This window comes from Apteryx mantelli, chromosome 1 (assembly GCF_036417845.1).
Source record: "Apteryx mantelli isolate bAptMan1 chromosome 1, bAptMan1.hap1, whole genome shotgun sequence".
In the NCBI taxonomy this organism is placed as follows: Eukaryota; Metazoa; Chordata; class Aves; order Apterygiformes; family Apterygidae; genus Apteryx; species Apteryx mantelli.
Genome location: NC_089978.1, coordinates 88,224,857 through 88,251,131, shown reverse-complemented (window position 1 = coordinate 88,251,131; position 26,275 = coordinate 88,224,857). Strand labels below are relative to the sequence as shown.

At 37.6% G+C, this 26,275-nt stretch overlaps 2 protein-coding genes across 7 annotated transcripts in view; both read left to right on the top strand.

The window, feature by feature from the left end:
- The window catches only part of RPS6KA3 (ribosomal protein S6 kinase A3), an 81,670-nt gene extending 70,599 nt beyond the window's left edge, over positions 1-11,071 (top strand). For 3 of the 4 annotated variants that reach the window (XM_067297162.1, XM_067297172.1, XM_067297166.1), the window contains 5 exons: positions 1,773-1,934; positions 2,126-2,202; positions 3,337-3,454; positions 5,769-5,909; positions 7,058-11,071. In XM_067297162.1, coding sequence (XP_067153263.1) covers positions 1,773-1,934; positions 2,126-2,202; positions 3,337-3,454; positions 5,769-5,909; positions 7,058-7,180 — 621 coding nt within the window. In that variant the 3' untranslated portion in view covers positions 7,181-11,071. Of the gene's footprint in view, positions 1-1,772; positions 1,935-2,125; positions 2,203-3,336; positions 3,455-5,768; positions 5,910-7,057 lie in introns of those variants that run through there. The other variant, XM_067297170.1, reaches the window with a different exon arrangement.
- Positions 11,072-12,782: 1,711 nt separating this feature from the next.
- Positions 12,783-23,524, top strand: EIF1AX (eukaryotic translation initiation factor 1A X-linked). 3 transcript variants are annotated; one of them, XR_010884282.1, is made up of 8 exons: positions 12,787-12,981; positions 13,942-14,025; positions 15,862-15,965; positions 18,493-18,543; positions 19,456-19,537; positions 19,642-19,733; positions 22,173-22,293; positions 22,438-23,524. XR_010884282.1 is itself a non-coding variant. In XM_067297147.1 (7 exons), the coding sequence occupies exons 1-7, from the start codon at positions 12,966-12,968 to the stop codon at positions 22,456-22,458; spliced, it is 450 nt and encodes a 149-aa protein (XP_067153248.1). In that variant the 5' UTR covers positions 12,783-12,965; the 3' UTR covers positions 22,459-23,524. The 3 variants fall into 3 exon arrangements, 2 of the variants coding, with proteins under 2 accessions (XP_067153248.1, XP_067153253.1); XM_067297147.1 differs by lacking the exon at positions 22,173-22,293 and having other exon boundaries at positions 12,783-12,981; XM_067297152.1 differs by having other exon boundaries at positions 22,173-23,524.
- Positions 23,525-26,275: the final 2,751 nt, after the last annotated feature.

Below are 26,275 nucleotides of genomic sequence, written 5' to 3'. Positions count from 1 at the left end.
TGGGAAAGTAGCTTAATACAGGAAGGTATTTTATTTACTTTTTCGCATAAACTTTTTGATGGAGTGCTTAGGAGTTAGGGTTTGGACTTGAACGAGAATGTTATGCTTACTCGCTCTTCCTTTGACTTGAGAATTGCTTCCCCTTCCAAAAATTGTGAAACTCAAGGACAGACTGGTTCCAGAAGTAGTCTGCCAAATCTTCCATCCAGTCCTGTGCTGTTTCTGTTGCCCATCTCTCTACCCTTTTGAGGAGCTGTCTCGAAAAAACAACTGCAATGAAAGTGATTTTTCTTCTGCTTCATGTTTGTTATTACTTAGAAAGAAAGGATTCTAATCTATCTAAACACCAAAGAACAAGGGCTGCCAGGAGCCAGTTCTTCCATGTGTTATCTGACACTTCAAACCAGGATGTTCCCCTTAACATCTACTGTTCCAACTCTAGCCCTGTTAAGATAGTTTTGTAGCTTTCAGCTCACAAGGTGCTCATTTCCAAGACTTTTAAGTATCTATTTTGTTAAATCTTGTACTTGCAAAGTATTTGCATAGTGGAAAAAGCCTCTACTAAGTAGACTTACTCTATTAAGTGGATTTGCAAACTGCAGACCCAGCTGCAGTCTTTTATTTCTAGGTCTCATCATGCTTCTTGTTTTCTAGAACACAAAGTTTTTGGGAAGAGTGCATGTATCTTCTAATTCTGTTCATAACTTACTCTGGGGAGATTTGGGGTATCTTCTTGTTCTAATGTGATTACATTCTTGAAACACTTCACCACAGTCTTTTCCAAGAGTAAATGAATCTTCCATTTAAATTTAATCATGAAAATCTGCATTTAGTAGTAATCAAATTATATAGGACAGTCAGGAAGATAAAGGTCTTCATAGTAGGTCTGTTTAAATCTCCGATAGAGGTAGTTTAAATCCATTATACTGTGTGCAGAGATATATAGCTTTTTCTTTACAGAGAACAAAGTCTTCTCCTGAGACTTTTGGGATAATTTGTCTTGTTCGGAAAGTGTAGTAGGTCATCTGATTTCAAAAAGTGTCATTACACACACCAGGTTTTATTAAGGTTCATTATTACATATCTTCAAATAAGACTAAGTTCATTCTCCCAGAACTCTAGCAACTTCTGTGTTTTTTCTCAAGCATTTTGCAACTCAAACCCCTACAAAACAGCCATTTGGGAACTAGTACCAACTTTTATGAAATGCTATTCCATTAGACGAATATATCATTGATATTTTATTATTTTTTGGCAGAGCTGTATTAAAATTCCTCCTTAGCCAGGCTTGAAATGTTTGCATTGAGATCAGTTTAGATTATCTGAATGAATGGAAGGGAATACAGAAAGCTACTCCTGCAGTAACTGGAGTGTGGTTACATGGCACAGGGGCATATCAGCACCTACGGACATCCATAACTCCAGAAGACATTGCTAGCCAAAGATTCTGATCTAAAGAGCCTTCTAGTTAGGCATGTTAAAAATAAAAAATTCATATATATATGTATACACACACACCCCAATAGGAACAAGGCATCTTGAAAAATTTTTTGTACAAATAAATACTCTTTTTTATAATTCGAGTTTCCACATTAGAATTATGGTACTCTGGGTAGCACTGAGTATTAGAGTACTGCAGTTGAGATTAGAAACTGGAAATTGATTGCTGATGGGAATTTGACACTAAGTAGCAGAATAGATACTTATAATAGAAAGCCCTTTCCTATGTTTAGCTTATCATATTTAGTGGTTTGTTTTGTTTTGTTTTTTAGGTTGTTCACAGAGATCTGAAACCTAGCAATATTCTTTATGTTGATGAATCTGGTAATCCAGAATCAATTCGAATTTGTGATTTTGGCTTTGCGAAACAACTGCGAGCAGAAAATGGTCTTCTGATGACTCCATGTTATACAGCAAATTTTGTCGCACCAGAGGTAAATACCAGGCTAACTTACATGCCTTGATTTATTTTGATTTTTTTTTTTACTTGTTAGATGTTTGTCTCGTTCTTGTACAAAGAGTGCAATCACTTTAGAAACAATAAATGTTTGAGATATCACTATTTTTATGGCATAATCAAAGCATCCCTAAGCATTTTTTGCAGAAAAGTATTTGTCTCCTTCAGGTTTTAAAGAGGCAAGGTTATGATGCTGCATGTGACATATGGAGCCTTGGTGTTCTACTTTATACCATGCTTACTGGGTAAGAATATTTTTCACATATTTTTATTTGCTTTAGAATAGCAAACCTGTGTAAACAAAAAGAATAATAATTGTAGGTCCGCTGTTGAAGATGTTTCCATCGAGGCATTAATTAATCTTGTATTTGACTGGCTTCAGTGGGAGTGAGAGTTGCATGTGCTTTGGCTTTAGTAGAATCCAAGTTTGCAGAGACTGATGCAAAGAATTTTTAGCTGCTCGTGTCTCATTTTAGGAGTCTAGTTTCTGCTTCATAATGATTTAGGAGTAAGAATTGTTTCATGTGAAAAGTAGCTGATTAAGCAGCAACATGTATGTTGAGGGAAATATATATGTAGCATGTTTCAAAGCATGATAGTATGCAAGTCAGCCATTGGATAGCTTGGAATAATGCAGTTAGGATATAATACATGCAATAGAAATACATTTATTATATGCAACAGAATGATTTTTACAAAAGATGATGATTAAAAAGTTGAACAATAGTTCCTCAAGTTCAAAAATAGTTATTATTGCACCTGGCCAATAGATTATCTTTAGGCTGGATTATTCTCATTGTAACTTATTTAAAATGCTAAAATGTCCCTGATGATGTTAACTCTTAGTCAAAGTCAGCAAACACATTTGTTTTAAAAATATATATATAATTCTCATTTTTGATTGAGGCTGTTTCATTAGCAGCAAGAGTGCTTATAGTGAAGCAAGTAAAATTGCTGCACCTTGCTTCCTCTAGGATCAAATCAGCACATATTGTTCTTCAGATCGGTTATAAAGTCTTCACATTTCATTTTATAACAGCTTGTTTTATTATTTCACTAAGATAAAATGCTTAAGGATTTCTTTTTGTAATTCAGAACCACCAGTAAACTGGATATAGAAAAAAAAAAATCTGTTTTTTTAGAACCAATATATGGGGAATACAGTAAGAACAGATCTTCAGTCATTATCTGTCATGCATTTTCACCTCCTAGGAATAATTTCTTTTAACAGCTAATTTGACTACAGCTAGTGGCATGTAAATATCTGTCTGTGTGTTACCTATAATTATGCTGAACATGCTGAATATTGTGATCAAGTTTATAATAACAATTGAGGTCCAGATTATGGAAGTTAACATTGAAATTGTTTGGTTAATTAGCTACACTCCTTTTGCGAATGGTCCTGATGATACCCCAGAGGAGATTTTGGCCCGAATAGGTAGTGGAAAGTTCTCTCTCAGCGGTGGTTATTGGAATACAGTTTCAGAGACAGCTAAGGCAAGTGTATTTATTTTGTTCTTTGGGGGATGAGAAATGGATTTCAATGTAACACGTTGCTTCTGTTGCATATATGATATCTTACATGATTTGGTAAATTTTGCCCGTTGTTATTTTAAAGTACTGAGCTGATCCTTTTTATACGTAAAAGATCATTTCCTAATTATGATCCCTTCATGTTTCAACAGTCAGTCACTAGGAAGTCAGTAGGAAGAAAAACGTGTTCCTTTATACCATAGTTGTTAACAAGTATATTTGTAGTTCTGTAGACATTTAGTGTATTTTTTCAGTATTCCCCCACACACACACGCACAAAATCATCCTGAGAAATGCTGTAATAAAACTTCATTTGAAAGCATGATGTTTGAAATCATCCAGAAAATCTAAATCAATAGAATGATAATATTATGCAAAATACCCTATTCCTCACTGATTCAAGCTAGGAAAAATAAAAAAATATATTCAGACTTTAATTGGGGTCAGTTCTTCAGAACTACCCAAGACAGTTTGTTTCATGGACTTTCATTAGGATTTGAGCAGTTTATTCTTTTAAGTACTTTAAGAACTCTTGGTCTTTAAGGGTGTCATATCTACTTAAAAAATAAAAAGCACTGAAGTGATTATATTTTCCTCTTACTACCCTTGCACAAAGTAAAAATTTAGCCAACTTTTTTTAAGTACATTTTATACAGCAAATGAACCCTGAACTTAAGTATGTAATGATAGCCTTTATGGCCCTTCTGTGCAGCTACAGTAAGGTGCTAATGTTTGCAGAGAACTTATTTACACGTTTTGCCCTGTCTTGATGATGAATTTGTGCTGTGCTTTCTACTGTTCTGTTAGATCAGCCATTTTTCCACAATTCATGTCATTCATTTGAATGACAAATCAACCTGTTATACAAACATGTTTACACTAACCCTGTAGCATCAGCTATTTCTTCCCTCAAAATCATTCTGTTCAGTTGTACTGGGGAGTTTGGAATGAATTAAAACTCCATCAGTTGTGAAAAAATCTTGTTACCTTCCTTTTTAATAATATCTTTGTTTAGATTCTTGATTTGAATTACAAAACAAAGAACATCTTGTATGAAAATGTAACTGACACTGCTAATGTAAATTAAATTATCTTAAATCTAATTGCAATCCACAGTGGCTATCTAATGTAGAAATGCTATTTATGCTTTGCCCTTTCTGATAGACTGACATCTAAAACCACCTAAAAAATACTATGCTGCCATGTAAATTCATCTTTTTGATATCTTGTGTTGTATACAGTTCTCACCACTGTATTTCAAAAAAGATAGAATTTAAAAAGGGTGTGGTGTATCAAAAGGAAATGAAATCATGATCAGAAGTTTATAGTCCCCTCCATAGGAAGAGAGTAAACAGAATAGGATGTTTCAGCTGAAAAGACTTGAGTGACAGATGAGAGAGATCATTTCACTAATGATACTGAGAAGACAAGAACAAAACAGTAATTCCTTCTTTCTCATATGATGACTGTATTAAGGGAATCAAGGATCCTTCAGTTAATATCTTCTGCAGAAGATATAAACCAAACAAAATAAAATAGCTTTTCATGCAATACACTATTTAATTGTGAAATAAGTGCAAAAGGTGTTTGGGAAGGGGGAAAAAGTATCACAGCAAAATGAGGGTTCATTCATGGCTAAAAGGAGTACTAAAATTCAGCGTCTAACTTGTGCAATCCTTGAAAGATTGTTAGAAACTCGGAAGACATGCTAGGGAAAGGATCATCTCTATTTTCTCAGTTGTTCTTTTTTCGATGCTCCTTTCCTAAATATCTGCTATTTACCATTGCCTTCCCCCGTCCCCAATATAGCAGGGTCTCTAGTCCAGCCCAGTATGCTTATTCTTATGCTTGCTTGTGTATTTTGCATCCCTTAACTAGATACTTTTCCTGTTTTGTGACCTAATTTCCAGTAGGTCACATAATAGATATAGTATTGGCATTGCTGTGCAGCTTTTCATCTGTTTCAAACTGACATTTTATGCATATATATATGTGTGTGTGTGTGCACGTATATATTACACATGCACATATGCATGTTAATGTGTATTATATGTTACATATATATAATGTAATATATGCACATGTGTTTTTATATACATGCACGTTTATGTGTATTATGTATTAAATTATATATACATAATGTTACATTTTATATGTATGCACACGCATATATATTATCTATATTATACTATTAAAATCTTCAGTTTTAATCAGTTTTAAAGCTGATCTTAACAAAGCTTAAGGGTTTTTTATTATTTGAGCTGTCTCTTTATGACAGGACCTTGTTTCAAAAATGCTTCATGTTGACCCACATCAAAGATTGACTGCAGCCCAAGTACTTAGCCACACCTGGATAGTTCACTGTGACCAGTTGCCTCAATACCAGCTGAACAGGCAGGATGCTCCCCATTTGGTGAAGGTAAGTAGATTTATTTCTTCAGCTTGCTGTTTAGCTAAAATTAGTGTAAACAAATGTACAGAAAAACGGTTTCTGTAGGATGCGTTTCCTCTAAGTACTATTTAAGTTATGACTGGGAGTTGCATTAAGCCATGAAGTGAACTTGTAATATGTAATAGCATTTCATGTGAACCCATTTGTGGGGAATACATCTACTACATTTGAAAAAGACTTTAATTTTCTTAGGTTTGAAAGTTACTGGACATACCTACACTGGGAAGCTTGATTTCCTAAGAAACCAGGATAAAATAAAACATTCTTCTGACAGTGGAAGTGTTGTCAGATGACTATAGGGGAGGAGGAACTGTAGCTTAGCTATTTTTACAATTTTAGTGACAGGTTAATTAGATGTCAGTGACTAAATAAAAATAGAATACTTCATGATCACAGTATAAGCTAAAAAGAAATAGAAGAGGCAATATTAATTAATGTGGTATTGTACTGTTCTGCACTCTGTGGTCTGAAACACAGTCTGGTTTTGACCCCAACACATTCTTTCACTTTGAGCCAGCACAGAAATCAAAAATAGTTGGATTCTTCTCCTTTCTTGCCTAAAAAGGCTTCTCAAGAGTGTAATTAAGCTCTCTGAGTCAGCTATTACAAATTTCTAGCATCCAAAAGCACAAGAAGGAAGAGGAACAAGTTCTGATTCTACAGCTTACAACTTTCTAAGTTTTTCTTTTTTTTTTTTACGCTTAAGAAATGTTTATGTAGATGAATAATGTGGGCAATTCTTGAATATTTTGTTGAAAACTGAAATGGGTATATAAATTATAAAAAGAGACAGTCCACTAATGGGATTTCATTCCACAATTATTTCACAAAGCATGGGGAAATAATTTTGCAATATATCTTACACCTTTTGTTTTTGTTTTTTTAATCATGGTAAAACTGCTTTAGATCTGAAAACTATTGATTATACTTTAAAACATTCACATATAACACTGCAGTTATTTGAGTAATGCAGTGGTATGTTTGTGTTCTGTAGATGCAAATAGACTGGAAGTTAAAACTTGTTCAGTATCTCTGTCATTTAATGTTGTGTGATCTCTAGTATGTATGTCCATTACAGTGTATTCTTGTTTTCTCCTCTGGCATTCTTACATCAGGGTGCAATGGCAGCAACCTACTCTGCTTTGAATCGTAATCAGTCACCGGTTCTGGAGCCAGTTGGCCGTTCTACTCTTGCTCAGAGGAGAGGTATAAAAAAAATTACCTCAACAGCCCTGTGAAGTGACCTCAACCAGATATTTGGTACCATGGTATAAGATGATAGCACAAATCATGGCGACAGGTAGCGCATATCTGACAGATACCTGCAAGCACACTCTGTCCCAGTTGGTACCTATAATGCTGCTGCTCCTGCTGCTGCTACTGCTTTCATCTATTCTCGCTTTAAACTGTTGATGGCAAGTTACTGATCTTACTGGAGCTTCAGATGGAGTGATGAGTGGAAACACAATGAAAACTATCATGTTCACGATCGAATAAACCAGAAGAATTACGAGCACCACCTCTGTCAAAAATACACTGAATAAAGCACTCTGCACCACATAGCATTATTTTTATAAGGAATATTTTTTGTCCCCTAAGATATTCTTTGTTACAGGTAGAGATGGACAGTTTATGTTAAGCACTTAGCTTAAACGATCTGTTTATATTAGCACTATATACTTTGTGCCATCCAACATTTTGTATGTTTTTGTAAACAGTTCATAAGCAGTACATTTCTGTGCTGTTTTCTTTAATGTATACATGCCTTGTTTTACTTAGATTTTATTAATCATTTTGACAACTAAGTCTGATTAAACAGTTCACCTGGATTAATCAGTATTGTTGGACAGCTCTAAAAGAAGCCTGACTGTTAAACAGCTATTGAATGTAATACTATGAATATGTATTTCTCCTTGCCTGTGTCTTTTCTACATTTCCATGTTTTTGAATTTGCATGTCATGTTAAGAAAATCAGAATACTGTTTGAAGTATTCAAAATTTAAGCAGTGGGTCTCTCACCGTACTATATATACAATAGATAATATAACCCAGAGGAAAAATAATTCACTCCATATCTCACTGTCTTTTGTCCCCCCTCTCTTCCCTTTTATTCTCTCCCATCTAATCTCTGGACTCAGGAATCATTGCTAAATACTTTCTGATAGAGGACATTTCTGTATTGTTTATTCTTATAATCCATTGTTAATATTTTATCTCTCTTCTGACTTTTATTATAAGCTGCAAAGGATTTGTTCAGTGAATGTTGGCATTATAGAAGAAAGGCAGTGTTGAAGATAAAGCAAAATGTAATGTCCACTAATAAGCAGAAGCTTGAAAAAAGTAGGTTTAAACTACACTCATTGTAGTTGCAAAAGTGATTAAGCTAATGTTCAGTCAGTTATTGTCTGAGACTTGTAATTAATAACCAAAGCAAAATGAGGGAAGAATCATCCAGGTCCATCTGGGGTGGACAACTATCATTATAACTGAATATGAAAATAGTATTGTCAAGGTCAGGTTAAAACGAAACTGTTCAGAGTCAGTGTTCTTGCTTTTCCCTAGATAGAAGCAAGCTTGTAATGAGAGTGAAAGACTCATAGTTTAAATACTGGTACAAGCCTTTAACAATCCTGGCCTTTAATAATGCTGGCCTCTTGGTGTCTTAAGTAGTTAAAGCCATGTGTCTAGCCTTGAAGGATCAATTGCCCAAATGAGAAGATGTATTGGAGTGTGTTTGAATTTAGTGAGTATCCCATTTCACCAAAATAATATGCTACATCAACTCAGTCCAGATAAGAAAATGGCCATTATAGGAATTCCAGCTTTAATACATATGGATCTGGCTGAATAGCTCTTTGTGAACAATAACATTTAAAAAGCAAAAGATAGGCCCAAGTCAGCATTTTGTAGAAGGTATTTTCTTGATTAGTGATATTAAGTTTCTCTTATAGTGATTAATTTTCTAGTTTCCCTGAAATCATAAGAGGTTTGTTGAAAGGGAGAATCATTTTTATGACACCACCGACTTCCTCTACATGAATGAGAACCTTCCTTCTGTTGCAAGATCTTCTGAGTTCCTTGGGGAAACTTCCTTTGTTAAGCTTGCAAGGGAACCAATTTTATTGCCCTTCTTGATTTAATCCTTCATAATTTGCTCTGATGCTGATCTCCTTAATTTGGCAAAGCTAGCTGCTAGACTTGCCAAATCAAGTTCCAGTACTTCATCAGATCCTGATGATGGAGACTTGCTTTTACATATACAGTCTTTATACCTTACTTGTTATTGTAAAGGAATCACTTTTATGACAAGGATTCTTAAATTAGCATAATCTCAGAAATGTGAACACACAACTGTTCAGAGCGATTAGTGGTTTTTTTCCCCCCTTACTTGGTGCTCTAGCATTAAAGAAGATCCCTTTAGCTGTACTGATGCATCTATCCTTTCTTCAAGAAACATCTTTAATTGGAGGCAGAAAAAAAACATGTATTTTCTTTTCTTTTTTTTTTCCCCCTTTGATAATGACTGCAGTTCCAGTGGGATTTAGTAAAACTTTCTTGCCTTTTGGAAAAAAGTATCTTCAGCTCTGTAAGTGATTGCAAGTCAGATTGATCAAAATCAAGAAACCATACCTTTTGGAGCTGCTTTTAAATGTGTTTATCTGAAGGTTGTCATATCAAATCAGCAAATAAGATTTAAGACTGGTACTGTTGAAATAAAGGGATGGCAGTACTCGCAAGTACATTCATAATGGCATTTTGGATCAGGAAGGAATTTCTCCCACATTCTAAGGCCATATTTATAGGTACTTGGCACAGAACAGACTAAAAGGAGGAAGTATTTTTAAGTTATTTTCTAAACCAAGGCATAAAGGGTGGATCTATGCAGGTAGTATGTTTTACAGGCTAGACTTAGTAGGTTTATATACCTTACCTCCCCTCTTGGATCTATGTTCACAACTTTCACATCTATTTTTGTCATGTATTTGTAGCTGCAGTTGTTGTTAAGAAGCTATAAAGAAATCCACATAATGCTGCTTTGGTGAATCCCAGCACCTTTGTATTAGACTGAGAATATATGACCCACTGTGTAAATTTTCGTTGCTGGACTACATCTTGGTCTGCAAAGCATAGCAAATGACTCTAGGATACAGAGTCATGGAGGAGAAAAAAAAAGAACTGCAGATACAGGTGAATTTTCTGTATAGACCATGGTTTATTTTTCAGTCTAAAATTACCAGTTACTGTGTTTAACAGCATGAGAGAGCAGTGGGAGAGAGTAGTAACAATACTCATTAAATGACATCTGTATCCTGTAAGGACAAAGTTCTTTATTCATATCACTGTAATACTGAACAAAACTTGGAAGGAATTTTTCAAGAGAAGTATTTAAATTTTTTTTTTTTTTTTTTTTTTTTTTAGACAGCCAAGGGCATAAGAAAAGAGATGTATGAGTCTGGGTGTTTTCTCTGTGTGTTTTGCTTTTATAATGTAGTGTACCAACTAAAGCTCTGCTTTTCTATTATTGTAAAGAAAGGATTCAAGGTATGCTGGTCCTTGGTAAGCAGCAATGGTTAACAGATGAATTTTCACATATGAAAATGATGTAAATGATTAGCTTTATCTTGATACTCTTGACCTAATCAAAGGGAAGTTGTACTTATGAGGGATGTAATTATTTTGCGACCTAGTTGGGGGGGAAGTCTACTTAAAAACATTTTTAAAAAATGACAAAATCACAGATAAAATATTTTTCTACAATTCTATACAATCATACTTTATACTAGTTTTCTCAGCATGGCATGTAAGTGAGTCTTAAGGTACTGTTCCAGGAAATCAGTGTTGTACCTTATTCTAGACCATTACGATGGCATCTGTTAGATGCTTGGCACTGCTGTCATAGAATTGAAATGCTAGTAAAAAATTGTACTGAATACTTTAAATGATTGTTTTATTCAGAGTCTGATCTAGGGAATGTTCCAATCATGTTATTAATGTGTAATTAGAACTGTTCCAGATGTAACTATGAACAGTTCTGGAAAGGTATCATTGCTTGTACCCCTGTCTAATGGCAGGTTTTGTAGTCTTCAAAAGAAATTGAAATTTCTACAATGAATAAACTTTCAAACATATTAAGTGTGTTTTGTTTGATAATCACTTGTTCTGCCCAGTTATAAAAGTTGTTTGTTCATAACTAATACTGAGTTATATTTGCAGCATACCACCAAGTGTGCATTTCCAACCAGAAACAATTTTTAATAAGCATGTGTTTGTCAGTTAAAATACATTACTACATTACTGCATATTTGATCAGGTTGATCTTTATTACTAAGATCAGTAGGGAGCTGAAGGAAAAACACTTGTACTCAATAGACACTATAAACCCAATATATTTGAATCAGCAAGATCAAGTAAATGCAAGAATGTTGCACTTTAATATCACATAAAGACTCCAGTCTGCTGTGAAGTACAACTTACACTTAATGCTACTAAAATAGTACTTAAAATACCCCAAAAATTCATAGTCCGCATTGCTCTAGTCGTTGAAGATGGCAAATTTCATGGGTGGCTATCAGCTCTTACTGATGCTTAATGAACTTTTAAACACTTAGAAAATGAGACTATATGCATATGAACTCCATAAACAAAAAATGAGTCCAGGCTCATACCCTCATACTACAGCAGCTCGCAGGACTGCAGTCTTGGAAGGGTAACCCCTTTTTAGCCTTGCAGCCTGGAAAAGGTGAAAGATTTTTAAAAGTTGTCATATTTTACATAAAATGACTGCAATAGTAATTATGACGGAGGATATATTAAGAATTTTCGAAAGGTCTTGTTAAACTTTCCAAAAGGAGAATGTAAATGGCCACAAAGTTGGGCAGCTGCCAGACCTAACCAGACCAGAAACTATTGAAGGGCAGGGGAGGGGGGAATCATCTCCTATGTGAAATTTGGATCCAAAGGTGCGGGTCGTGTATGGGGGGGCATTTTACACTTAAAAGCTCGGAACTAACTGAACGAACAGCCTGCAAGCCTTGCACAGCTCTGAAAAGGAGGGAACGAGGTTGGCGTTAACACTGGACCCCACAGCGCTCTCATCATGCTTCAGCCTTGCTGATGTTCATATCCTTGCTCCTGGCAATTTTATTTTTTCCCTGCAACTGAGATAGGAATTTTCTCTTGGGCTTGAGTGAACTGCAGTCTGTACAAGTCAGAGATGTGGACCCGATTTGGTGTTTTTTTGATCTGTATCCTGCATTTCCTGAAGACTCTCTCCAGCCCCCTGCCGGCAGGCTGTGAGCCCCAGGCCCTGCGGTTCCCGAGGGACTGCAGGCCTGGCTGGGTCGGGGGCCGGCCGAGAGGGGGAAGAGCCGGGCCGGGCTGCGAGAAGGGGGGAGCTGAGCTCCTGGGGTGGCCGTTGTCCCGGGAGCTTTCCAGGGCCCGTTAGCTCACACCTGGGTCTTCCCCAACGGCTGGCGGCCGAGGCCGCTCCCGGCAGCCTCAGCGGGCAGCAGGGGCGGGCCGAGGGCGGAGCCCCGCGCCCAGGCCCCGCCCTCACTGGGTTCCCGCCAAGCGTTTCCGCGCGGAGCATCTCACTGGCAGCCGCCATCCGCCTAGCGCAGAGGCCTGGCCAATGAGGTTCCGCCGCCCCAGCCCCGAATCCCGCCATGCCTATTGATGCCTTTCCGCCGCGGGGCTCCGCGCCGAGCATGCGCCGCCGAGGCGCGCAGGCGCGGAAGCGGCCGGGGCGGTGCTGAGCGGAGCCCGCCCGCCCGCCCGCCCGCCCGCCGGGGGGCGCTGTCGGGGGGGGATCGGCGCCAGCGCCCGTAGCGCACGAGCCCGCCGCAGCCGCAGCCTCAGCCCCGGCCCCGGCCCCGGCCCCGGCTCTCGCCCCGCCGCGCGCTGCAGCCCAGCCAGCCCGGCCCGGCCGGACCCGCCGCCTCCGCCGCCCTCCTCGCGGGAGCCGCCTGAAGCCCCAACCGCCCTCCCTGCCCGCGGCCCGCGCGCTGCGGAGCGGCCGGCGCCATGCCCAAGAATAAAGGTGAGGCGCCCCCTCCTCCCCCGGCCCGGCCGGCCGCGGCCCTTCCCGAGGCGGAGGCGGCGGGGAGGGCGAGGGCGAGGCCCGGGCGGCCGTTGGGGAGGCCCGGGCGGCGCCGCCTGTGCGCCGCCGCCGCCGCCTCTCACGTGGAAGCTGCCGCCGCGGCCTGGTGCCGGCGGACGCGGCGGGGCGGGTGTGGCGGCGGCGCCCTCCCGGCGAGGCGGCGGCGAGGCGGAGGCCGCGGGGACCGGCCCGGCCCAGCCGCGCGTCCCCGCCGTCAGCGGGGCCGGACTGTCAGCGTGGCCCTGCCCGCGGGCCGGGCCCCCCGCGCCCTCGCCGGGAACTGCCGCTTCTGCCCCTTCCCACCACCCGAGGGGAAGGAGGAAGGAGCGGGAGGGAGGACACAGCTGCTTTTTAGCAGGGTGGGGGGAAAAACGTACGAGCTCCTCTCCTGCACCTTCAGCAAGAGCAGCTAGGTCTTTTGCCACGTGTGTGCCTTTTAAAAGGACGTCTTCACGGGGCAAGTAAGCTTTCCCCTGAGCGTTTCAGGGGTTCAGCGCTACAATAAGCCCTCAAGTTCATCTTTTTTTTAATTCTTTGCTGGTTACGTGCATCTGGTTGCCCCACCATTATTTGTGAGCTGTTGGGTAGTAGCAGTCGCAAGAACCGAAAATGGAGATCTTGAAAAAATCCCTTTTGAAAGCCACTGCCACTCCTGAGTGACCAGGAGGTCTTTAATTGTGGAGGTTCAAATCTTGTGCTAGTACTCAGTTAAAATTTTAGAGCTAAAAAATCTTAAAAATAAGAAAAGATTCTAGATCTGGATAAAACTCTCAAAACTGCCATACTGAGAGCAAGTACAGAAATTCCCCTAGGTCCAGCAGATTATTTCATTGACTGTATTTATGGATAGTAACCAACTAGGTAGTAACGCATGCTTTTTTTTCCTCCCTTTTAATTTAGGCAAAGGAGGTAAAAATAGACGACGAGGTAAGAATGAGAATGAATCAGAAAAAAGAGAACTGGTGTTCAAGGAGGACGGGCAAGGTGAGTTTTTAACTGCAGTAAGCCGTTAATGCCGGTGCTTTCAGTCCAATATAGGAAGTGACATACGTTGGATGTTGGTCTATAAAACAAACATGTATGCATGTCTGAGAAATACAAAGTTATTACAGAATAGAAAGATGCATTCTTATTGGGGTTATACGTGAATTCTAAATGATACATTGAGTGCAGGAGGAAGATGTTAGGAAATGGGAAACTTTAGAGACTCACTGTTGAAGAATGAAGCTTGCTTTTTCCTAACCTTAATGCGATGCTGTGTGTCATGCTGTCCACATGTAAACGTTCTGTGGAAATCTTCTGGGTTGCTCTCCGTGAGGGTCTGTAACCAGCTAGCTTAAGTGATCTAAGTCAGTGTTGCCAGTAGTTGCTGGATGTCTAGCTCAGTCCTGCTTCCTATTTTATACAAACTGTAGCATTTCTTGGATCTTTTTGTGAGCTCTCTGAAATCACTAACCCAGCAAAAAAAGTATGCCTCACTCTTCTTCCACCATCCTCTGTTGATTTAGTTGAATTAGCTTACTGGCTTGTAAGTGGGATATCTAGCAACTATTAAAACAGAAGCAATAGGTAAGGTCCTTATTTGGATCTTGTCAAGTAAAGTAAGCAAGATGAGTATATGGCTGGGAGGGTGGTGACCAGGGTTCCCTACTCCTTTGCTGTTGGTGGCAGTGACCTCACCTGTTTTTTGGCTCACCCTGTCTTGTGTGTGATGCTCTAGTACTGGCTTGCATATATGTGAGTACTTGCCTAGCAGCCAGCTAATTAGTCGGTGTATTAATCAAAAGAAGTACAGGAAAATTACTGACATATCACTGGAGCCTTTCTCCTCATTTTAAAGGCATATATGACAATTGAACACATTTCTGATGCTCTTGCTGATAATCTTGTGGCAGTCAGAAGCAAAAAGGAGTTGACTTTTGATGCATCTCTAAAACTTAAAATCCTTTCCAACTCCCAGACAAGATCTGTTTAGTTAAATATTGTTCTCAGTTAATAAGATTCTGATGAGGCAGTTTGCTGGACTGTCTAGCTTGTGCTAAGGAAAGATTTTAGAATATTAAAATACAGCTCTGCCTAACTGAGAAAATTTCTTATCCTGGAGAGTATGGGTGGTCAGATAGTGTTATGATTCTTGCAGGCTTTTTTCTGTTTCATAACTGTAGTACATTATGCTGCAAACTTTAGTAGTGTCTGTGAAGTGCTTGAATAGCGATTTCTGGAACTCGGGGAAAGAAATTGAATACAAGGTGAGAGTTGCGGCAGGGGGAACGGAGTTTGGAGAGAAGTTTCATATTCTCAGTTGAAGCCTGATAGGTACAGGAATGCCTTTCAGACAGTTTCTGAGAGTATCATCCTCTTAAGAACAGCAGTTTTCTCCATAGAACCTCTGCAGAAGGGATTCACAATATCGGTGGGCAATACAGAATGACTGTTCAAGTGCCACTTTCTCCTTTTGCCTCAATGATATGCAAGATTTTGTCAGTGGGGAGAGCAGATGTGATGCTGTAATAAACTTACTGACTCTGAGTGTGTAAGACTGAGTACTCTACTTGTTAGCTGTAAAATTATCTTTAGTAAACATTCTGGAGGAAACAAAAGCAAGGATACAACCAAGGGTGAGCAGTGTTGGAAAACGTTAGCATCAACAACGATATGCAAACTTCAGCAGCCTGTGTTATGGCTGATCAAAGTTCCTCTCAGCTGTTCATGTTTTATAAAATGTTACAGCAGATTTTGGTTACAATGACAAAAGTTACTGTTTGTTTCATAAAGCTGTCTTTGTTTAGAAGTTTTACCATATGTTACTGTCTCTTTCAGAATATGCCCAGGTGATCAAGATGTTAGGCAACGGAAGACTGGAGGCATTATGTTTTGATGGTGTGAAGAGGTTATGTCATATCAGAGGGAAACTAAGAAAAAAGGTGATTCTAAAGCATTTAGGTAGAAAATAGTGGTATTATATTTGATTGTAAAAATTTACACACATGTGGCTTTTTTCAAAATAGTTGTTAAATTTTTTTAAATCTATTAGTAAAAGTATTAATCTCTCCAACTTCTTTATTATTAAATTACTTTTTTCTTTTATTTGTATTGTCTGAGCACAAAAATTGGCAACCTTTAGATTCCAAGTCTAGCTCATAGCTGAAGGGCTGCTCTTCTGATGTGTATGTTTCAGGAGAGATTTTTTGGGTTGTTTATGAAATATTAACTCTTTTCATATTGAAGAAACATCTTACTATGTGGGCTTCATAAAATTGCATTTATATTGGATCCAAATTATTGAAGTGTGACCTGTCGTGTTTTAAATGCAAAATATAATGATAGTGCAGTTCAACAGCCATGCTTATTTAAATGACTTTGCAGAAGGGGTCAATTGTCCGGTTTTAAGGTCATTAGGTCAATGGCTTCCTGTAATGAAGGCTTTCTATATTTTTTGAGTATATTTGTGGCTTATTTTTCCTCTGACCTGCTTTAAACTATTATGAACTGGATTGATTTCAGTTCCAGTTTGGTATGCCTCATGTTCATTAAGTCACTCAAGGCTTGCTTAACATCATGAAGAACACCCATAACAGCTTTGTTTATAACCAAGTGATGCATAGTTGTGACGCATAGTTGACTGTAAACAACTTATTGAAACAATATTTTAAATATTTTATGGGAAAGAAACATCAATTACACTATCTAATGTTGTCATTGTGTGAAACAGACCAAAGAAATGTCAGATGTGTGAAAAGAAAAGCCTTTTATAAGTGGCAACTATGGCAAAATTGAGATATTGGCTAGATATTTTTCTTCCTAAATTACTATAGGAATATTAGGTTGTGTAAGAGCTAATATAATTCTTTAAAAATAATACTTCTGAAAAGATTCTTTCCCTGAACTGTTTTCCAGTTAAAACTCAGTTGGCATTACTGTCCTATCCCAATATTGTATGACCTCAAGGTTTGTAGGTGCTGCTGCACCAAGCAATGGTAGGGTGGTTTTCCTGCACTTGGGAATTAATGTGCTATGTTTTGGGGTTTTTTTATCATATATACAAAAAAATACATTCCTCAATTGTGTATGGGGTTGGGGAGTTTCATGACTACATAGAAACAGGTGTGTTATAACTGAGTAATAAGTGCTTACCTTTGCAGGAGAACTTCTGTTAGCGTGAAGAGTGACTTTCAGCATAGGAAAATAGAAGAGTAAAAGCGTTGCGCAGAGACACTTTTCTGTATGCCATTTCCTGTAACAGTTAAGAATCGGGTTTTGTACGCCACATAGTGTACCATTTGAGCTCGGGAGGAACTGAATAGTTATCATCTTTCCACTGGGTGACTTGTCCAACAATAGCTGTGTAAGGGATTTGGGGAAAGTTTATAGCTTCCTTCAGGCACCTCATATGCTGTCCCTTTGATGTCCCCTCATCAGTTTCCAAAAATATTTTAATGCAAAACTGATCTGGAAAACTTCTTACCTTCAGGAAAGTCAGATGTTAGTGTTTGCAGTCTTAACTTTGCTATCCTTGGATAGTGTCCCCTCTTACTGTGGTCAGATGTTACAGCTTTCTATCCTTTGCTCTTTGGGGGCATGGTATATAGTACAGAGGAGCAGGTCTGAGATTCTGTTCTCAATAAAAAGATATGTTCACTGTGCTCACCTCAGCAGTACTGGATTGCTCCACTTGTTTGTCTTCACAGACCAGTGAACACATGTATCTTGGTACCAGTGTGGGTCCTGCTAGCTGCCTGCAAACAATACTTTTCAGTAGTCAATACACTCACTCACTTAAACTGTTGAAGGTAATGAAGAATGTACATAAATAAATGCTAGGTGGTGCAGAATTCATTTCTCACTGCAGAAAGCATCCCTTAGCTATTCCTTGTGCCTAAAAGGAGGTGTTGACTGAAATATATTCCATCTCCAAAAAATCAAGCTAATATGGGACAGAACTGGCTTGTGCATTTAAATTAATATTTCTTGCTTTGCAGGTTTCTGGCTTTGGTTTGACTGATTAACATAGTCACTAGAAACAACTCCATTTGGGTTTCTTGGGTTCTTCATTCTACTTGTCCATCACCCCCTTCATCAGCTTTTTTCTTTCATTTTTTGCCCTTGTGGGTTTCAGTTCACAGAGTGATCATCTGACACAGTTTCTGCTGTTTTCACCAAAGTTGTAGCTAACTAGCCACCCTGTTGGCTTAGAAGCTCTTAGAGGAATTTGATTTACCTTAGCTTTGTAGCATGCTTAGTTAAGTAATATATCTGCCAGTATTTGTGAGCTTGATTTTGCTGTTAAAATACAAAATTGGATATTTTCAGCTTATTGATTAGAAAGTGGAAATAGTGGCTATAGTGAAAGGTATAATGTCTTTCAGTAAAATTAAATGTGCAGTGCTTGAATTTTGTATTATAGGACAGAAAGTTGAATTCCTGGAATATAACAAATGTTTACTCTTTCAGGTTTGGATAAATACGTCTGATATTATATTGGTGGGCTTAAGAGACTACCAGGTAAAAATTCTACACAATTTACCATTGATGGATTTATAACAAATGGCTGTACTTAATGTTAAATTGCAGCAGCTTGCAGACGGAATTCCTATCTGACTTTCTTCCAATTTGTGTTTATTATGCTAAACAATGATTTTTAATTCCTTGTATTCCAAAAAGTTTGTCATAAATAGATGACAAATCCTGGTTCTACTTGTTCTTCTAAACTTAACTGTACCCTGAGACTTTGGGTGAAGCTACTTACTGGCATCCCGCCAGACCTTTTTTTCCAGGCGTAGCTGACTGGTACTTGGGACTTGTAATATAAGGAAGACGGAGTTAAGCACTAGACATTTTATTGTGGTAATCAGAATCTTGGAGCCTTGGTGTTCGGGCTTTTACCTTGAGAGGCCAATTAATCAGTGATTAGTTTCTACTTAAAATTCCAAAAATAGAATAATATAATTTCACCTAATTTAAAGGTACATATACCAAATTTTCTTTGGGTAAATGCCTTTACGTGAATGTTAGTTTAGTGTCATCAGTTGTTGGAAGATAGATTCTGCTTCTGAAACATACATTACAGAATAGTGAAATGTTTGATTACTGTATATATTAAACTGCTTAAAACTAGGAAGCTGTGACACCTTTTTGTAGGGACCACCAAACACCTCACTATGCATCTTCTCTGAAGAAAGATTAATCTCAAAGACATAAAACTGCACTTCTCAGGCTAGTTGTAATAGGAGAAAATTAAATCTTGCCCAGAAGAAATGAAGATATTCTTCTACAAATAAGCATTTTTTGCTTCAGAATTAGAGGAACTGGAGGGGAAAGAAGGAACAAGGCATTACTTTTTTTTATATAAATAATATGGGGTTTGCTAGTCTGCTTTCATAGATGACTAATAACTTCTAATAAATTCTTATTTAGGATAACAAGGCTGATGTTATTCTAAAGTACAATGCAGATGAAGCCAGAAGTCTGAAAGCATATGGGGAGCTTCCAGAACATGGTAAGAATCTTTTCAGCCCAAACTGGGAGGTCCTGGACAAGAATATCCAGTCCATCCTGACTTGGTATAAGTGTACTCCTTAACTTCTCTAAATTATTTTTCAGCTAAAATCAATGAAACAGACACATTTGGTCCTGGGGATGATGATGAAATCCAGTTTGATGATATTGGAGATGATGATGAAGATATTGATGACGTAAGTAATAAACATATATTTAATATCATACGCTTGAAGTGGTCATCTTTGGTAGTTGGCTGTTTTTCATTGTTTTAGTGCAAGTGAAATAACATATTAATATTTAGAATAGCTCACCTGGTTAAGAGTTTTATTCTTAGTCTTTTATGACAGTGTATTTGCATTCTTAGTTTGTACTGCTCCAGGGTCCCGTTCTTCTACTTTATCAGCTCCTAGAATCCTTTCTGGAGCAGAACAGCTGAGCATTTTCCCTCAGACAAGCCTGGCAGAAGTTTGGTTAAGCCAGGGCCTGTTTCAGTCAGTGGTATGGATATATGCATACCACCTCTCCATTCTCTCTTCTCTCCTACAATGCTGTTCTAGTTGACCATTCTCCTCTGTGCAAAGCATGTATGCTTGGTGTCATGTTATTGAAACACAGATATGGTGAGCTACAAAGCAGTCTTCTCACTGCTTAAAAAAAAACTTTTTTACAATGTTTCTTCAGATGCTTACAATGTTTCTTCAGATGCTTAAAAGAAAATCATTGAAATAATTTGGCCCCAAAGACCCAGACTTATATAGTAGTGCCCCTCGAATGATTCTGTATCTATATGCACATATATATATGTGTGTGTGTGTATATATACAATGTGAAGAGTTGCAATTACAAAAGTTTCTGACTACATACGCAGATGTAACTGGCCATATTCATACTGAAGGAATTGAATGTAGCCCTCCGCACTGCTCTTTGAAGTTTAAACTCCTTAAAACGAGCTCATGATGGAAAGCAGAGCAGATGATATAGCAAGATAGAGCCAGACCTGTGGGATTTGTTTGTCTCCCCTGCATGGTAGGTTTGAAAGATCTTTGAGGGAGAAGGCAAAAGGACTTGTGGGTCTGTCTCCTTCCCATGCAGAGTAGATGTGTCCAGTTTATCCCAAGCAGGGTGAGCCATAAACCATGTTGATGCAAACTACTTTGGACACCAATCACTGGAACAGGTCACAGGTTATATAGGTGTAGCAAATGATAAAAATGGAAATAACTGATGTTTTGATGGATTGCATGAAAATATGTGGATTTCACCTTTCTGATTTCTCTGTAGTTTTAGCAGGCTCACCATCTAATAATAACTGCAGAAATAACTGAGGGATTTGAGGGGAAAATAATCTTTAAATCGCAATTTTTTTGTTGCATGTTGTGAATTACAAAAAAGCCATAAAAAGCTGAGTCATAGCAGCTACTAAGGTTATCTGTAATCCTGAAATTAGATTGTCAGAGTCAGTTGTGATACTGCTTATCACTAAGCTGCAGTAACTGACCCTGCACACTCTTAATTCAAATTCTAATAGTAAAAGCATTACTTATAATTCAATTTTATATACTAAAATGCAGAAGTAGAATCTGCTGCGAGGACTGGAGGATGAATGTGTGCAGGGTCGGTTGGCTCAAAGGATAAGTAGTAACCTACTGAGCCAGTGGGTTAACTTAATTGGATAGACCATTCTAAGTGTATTCTTATGTTTTAATTCTTCATCTTCTCAGTCCTTTCTCCAAATGAGTAATATGACTAATTCACTTTAAGTTCTCTGACATTATTTTGACCTTTTTGAGGTTCTCAGTGTCTGGTGCATTTGAACAGATATTTTCAAAATGACAAAATCTTCATGGATTTTTCTTCAGACATTTAAAATAGCATTTCAGGTCTGTCAATGGTTGATGTTTAGCTTACTGAAGTTAAAAAAAAAAATTAGTACTGCATGCTTTTAATAATGAAGCTGTCATAAGATGTTAAAGTGATAGGTTGCTCTAGGAATATTGAAAGAATAAAATTTGCAAACTAATGGATCTCTGTGTGGGAGAATGTATTGAATTGTGCCGCTAACACTGTTTTTTAAGCTTCTGTCAGCTGTGCAATATAATATTAATATCATGCCATGAGAAAGGAAGACACCTAAAGAGATAAAATATGAGTAAGCTCTGTGAAGATCATCTCAATCTACTTTGAATGAATTGAGAGCTCCAAAGTCACAGTTAAAATGAGAGCTGGTGGAACTTCTCCTTAGTGGTTTATGTTGGAAGAAGGGTTTGAAAATTGGTCATTTTGCCACTGAATTCATTTTACTAGGCAAGTACTTGGGGAAGCTACCCTTAAAGTCAGTTTTGTCTGTAGTTTTTGAGAATTGTAGGCTTATTTATATCTGTACTGTTTATATGTAAACATATTGGCATAATTGCTCATTTACATTAGCTGCGGGATGGTAAGGTTGATGGTTAGGATGTAGGAGAAGAGTAATTGTTCGCATGTTGAGAAAAGTGGGAGATGAGCTGAGGCAGAAACATTGCTATCTTTTTGAAGTCTCCTATTTTAACTTAAAATAGTTTAAAGACGGAGTTGCTGGCTGAAAAATGTATGTGAAATGAATACACATGGGTCTTCTGTTTTTTACTTTTCAGATCTAAATTGGAACAAAGGGGTTTACATTCCAACTTTTTTCCTCCAAGGATTGTTCTACATTGATATTTCAATTATTTTTTGGGTGAAGTCCCTTTCTTTTAAGAAGACTGAAAATTCTCGGTAAAGAGTGTAGTTTGTTACATCAAAAGGATTTATTTTCAATGTTTGTTTTAAAGTATTTATATTTCTTTAGAAATGGATAATGCTGGATTATCACAAAGGTTAAATGAAATGCCACAAATATTTTGTCTCTTCACCAATTAGAGCTTTTACCTCTGGATGTAAGCAAGATACAGTGACATGGGCTGTAAAAGACTGCATTCTTCCCTCTTCTGCTTTCATCACTACAATTCCAGTTAAACTTGTATTTTGAAATAAAAATTGTTTACCCTGTAATTATCATGAATTTTGATTAAATACCCAGTTCAGATTAGTATTAAATCATACTATGCAGTGTCTGTCCTCACACCCCTTGCCTTGATGTTAACTTTAAAAAGATTTTGATAATATAAAAGGGAGGCAGAAATCTGCGTTTAAATTCATAATGTAAGAATCTGCTTTTCATGTCTAGTAGCATGCTGCTATTTTTATACTGATTTTGATAATTAAACACTCATTATTTCAGAGATATAAATTTGCCACAGAGGAGAGGTAGGGGAAAAGTGAAGATAAGAAAGCAGCATCTCAAATTTTCAGTTGTTAAAAACTGTCTTGTATGCAGAGCTCTTCTGTATTTAAGTACAGTAGCTAAGCTGTAGTTGCAGAAGATGAACGCTGGGTGGCACCCAACTTAAGAGAAACATTAATGCAAAACGTTAACAGTTGGTTTTGTACTGAAACATACATAAAATAGTGTTTTCCCCAAAGTGAATGCTTAACATTCTTGATATGTTAAACATGTAGAATATTTTTACATTATAGAAAAGGTTATGTTAAAAGTAGAGTTTTATTTTAATCTTTAATTCCATACATTGTAAGGTACAACATTAAAGCTTATGTGAACTCTGAATAACAATATAAATGGGAAATTAAATTTGTGTCAAATTTAGGAAAAGGATCTTTTCATCCAGAATTAATCACTGAAACAAACTAATGGAAAGATTCTTCTCCAACTTCTGACTGGAGGAGTCAGTTAACAAGTTGAATAAAGACTAACATCATCATGCAAACATTATTTTGTGGCAGCCTTAGTTTCTGTGTCTTTATGTATTTAACAACTCTGAAAGCAGGTTAATAGAAAACTTTATTTTGTGCCATAAAAATCTGATTCTTGACACTTGTATTCGTTATACAGTCTTTTCGTATGATGTAAAGTGACTACCCCAATAGATAAAAACAAAATGGCTTTAAATATGGAGTGGCCTCATTGCTTTATGTGATTTTTAAGGAGGAGTTCTGTGCTAGATCTGAACTTCCAGGGCATTTAAGAAAATGTCTTCTCTCGTACCTTTTTCTTTACTGCAGTTTCTATTATTATTATTATTATTATATGGATTGGACATCTTATTCCAGGGATATTAACCTTTTCTTAGTATTAAGTAATTTTGCCAAATGTTTCATGGGTTTTAAGTACTCATTGTAAAGACTTGCTAAATATTGGGAAAAGATGCTATTAATATAACATTCTTACTACACTGATCTGAAAGTGTATTAAGTTACTGTCTCTGTATGTCTGTACAGTTCAATTGTGAATGAGCATAAAAGCTGTAATGTTTCAGGAAAATGTTTATAAACCCTTCCCTAGCTTATTGTTTTCCTCAGCATACTAAACAGACTACGAACAGCTCTGAAAATGGTTAAAAGCTCTTAAAATTTACCTTGCGATTCAAGAGCAGAAGGTGTATGCTCTCTTTACTTGTATTAGCAGAACGGTTAATGATTAAATCATGATGAATGTTTACTGAAGAGACAGATATTACGGAATTTATACTTGCCAAAACTAATATTCTACGCTTGTGAAAAATGTAGAGCACGTGAACAGTGATAAGGAGAAATACAAATGAATACCATGCTGTTGCAAGGAATTTCATTCACTGTACCAGAGTTCCCTGGCATGTTGTTATGGATATTTCAGCTCAGGGACAGACAGGGATGAAATTTTGTTCCTGGCTTTGCCCCTGAGGTTCCTTCCAGTCTGTTGTTCACATGCTCACGTCTGGAATAGCCAGACCTCTTTGCAGAGCTTTTGAGGAAATCTACTATTTAGCTATTAATTTTTTGATTAGTGCTTTGGCTCGAGACCGTGTAATTTCTACTTGAGTGCTAGACTGCATTGCCTTTCTTGAACACATTTTCTCATCTTCTCTTTATCTGTCCATTATTAAAACTCCTTTCTCAGCCCAGTTCAGGCAGCTTTGTATAATCTGCTCTTGTTTCTCCTTTCCTTGGAGGGAGGAAAACAACTTACACAAGTAGCTCTCTTTCCAGTGTCTCCATGCAACAAGCAGTGGCAGAACAGCAGCTGCCAGGTGGAGGATTGCAAGATTGCTGACTAAAGCCATGAAAGGTGCTCCATCTGTAAGAGCATTTTCCTGATAAATTTTTAATAAGACTCTTGTTCAACTTCGGGAACTGCTGCAGGCTTTTTACTTGTAGTGTAAAATTGAAAGCAGGGATTCGAAGATGAGTTTCCTGCAGCTCAGGTTTAAAGTTTGTGTTCTCTGAGATGTTTCCCACTTTGAAGTTTTCTGTGATTAAAACTTTGAAACATGATTTCTCTTCATTGTTCCAAACCTGATCTTCGTCCTTATTTCTACACATTATAAAAATCGCAGCTGTACATTTGGTTGGACAACAGGTATTTCCTTTTCCACCCTAATCCTTAGCAGATATTATCCAGACACAGCCAATTAAAAAAAAAAAAAAAAAAGACAACTCTGCTTTCTTTGTTGAAGAGGAAGAGGAGCTGGTAATCCATGAATGTTGAGCCCTGTGCTATTTACATGTTACTGCTGACAGGTTATATTGTATGTGTGAGTATATACCAAATATAAATATGTGTTTATATATAATTTTTATATAGATAATCTATTATCTATATAGAGATTATATATATTTATATATTATATAATATATATTTGGATGTATAAAAATTTATATAGATAATATATACATTTTTATATATAATATATATATATTCCGATTTTTATTTTTATATAAAAATCTGAATCTGAATGATGGCCATGAATGAAAATGAGCTGATTGACTGAGAGCAGCAACTTGCTCTATACCCAGCTCTATTCCTAATCGGCTTCTCCATGATGAACTCATAGGACTTGTGGCATGATATCTGACTGTGGACTAATGCTGGAACTGCCAGCTCCCTGTGGCTGCTCAGGTTGTGAGGTAAGTCTTGTTTTCAGTTGAGGATGGGTGCTGAAGCTTACTCAACAGCAGGAGCAGTCTGTCTAAATCATAATCATTTGCTGTTATTTAACTTGAATATCATGGGACCTGAACACCTGTCTCATCTGGCTGCAGTAGAGGGCTCAAGTCTAGCTTTCCGTCTGCAGACACTATGTTATCTAGGTAGTTCATTGGAGTGAGGACTCGAAAGTTGGAATAAGCCCAGACTTTTGAAAGTTGGGGGAAGAGGGGATTATTATTACCTGAAATAATCTTGGAGTAGTCTCAGTACAGTTTGCTTTATCCCTTTTAAATATAGTGCTTGTTGTTGGCTTTTGTGAAGACGGTTATTGACAACACTTTCTCATTCTGATACAATACAAAATGAGTCTGTAGAATTTATTTCTGTGGATATGCATGCCCGTTGGGAAAGGAAGGAGGAGAGGTGAGCAGAGAGGATACCTTTCCTTTATTTTTTTTATCAATAGCAAGTATGTATCCATCACTCAGAGTTCCTGTTGATTAATTCAGGTTGTTTGTGTTGTATCTTGACCATCAAATTTAATGCTGAAGATCTTTTTTTTATTTTATATTCACAATCTCAACCAAGTATAGAGGCCAGCTGAAAATAATGAAAAAGTACCTTCATGTTCTAATTCCATCCAGAAAATAGGGACTGGAAGTAGGGTACCACTCTCTGGAGCATCTGAATCTCTGTTTCTTCTTTCAAGTGCTTGTTTGCACATGGTCTATTCAC

Excerpts from the sequence above, each read along its gene's own strand:
- EIF1AX (XM_067297147.1), top strand. Across the intron at positions 19,538-19,641 it reads TGGGGAGCTTCCAGAACATG|CTAAAATCAATGAAACAGAC; the intron begins GTAAGAATCTTT and ends ATTATTTTTCAG. Across the intron at positions 19,734-22,437 it reads ATGATGAAGATATTGATGAC|AGCTTTTACCTCTGGATGTA; the intron begins GTAAGTAATAAA and ends TTCACCAATTAG.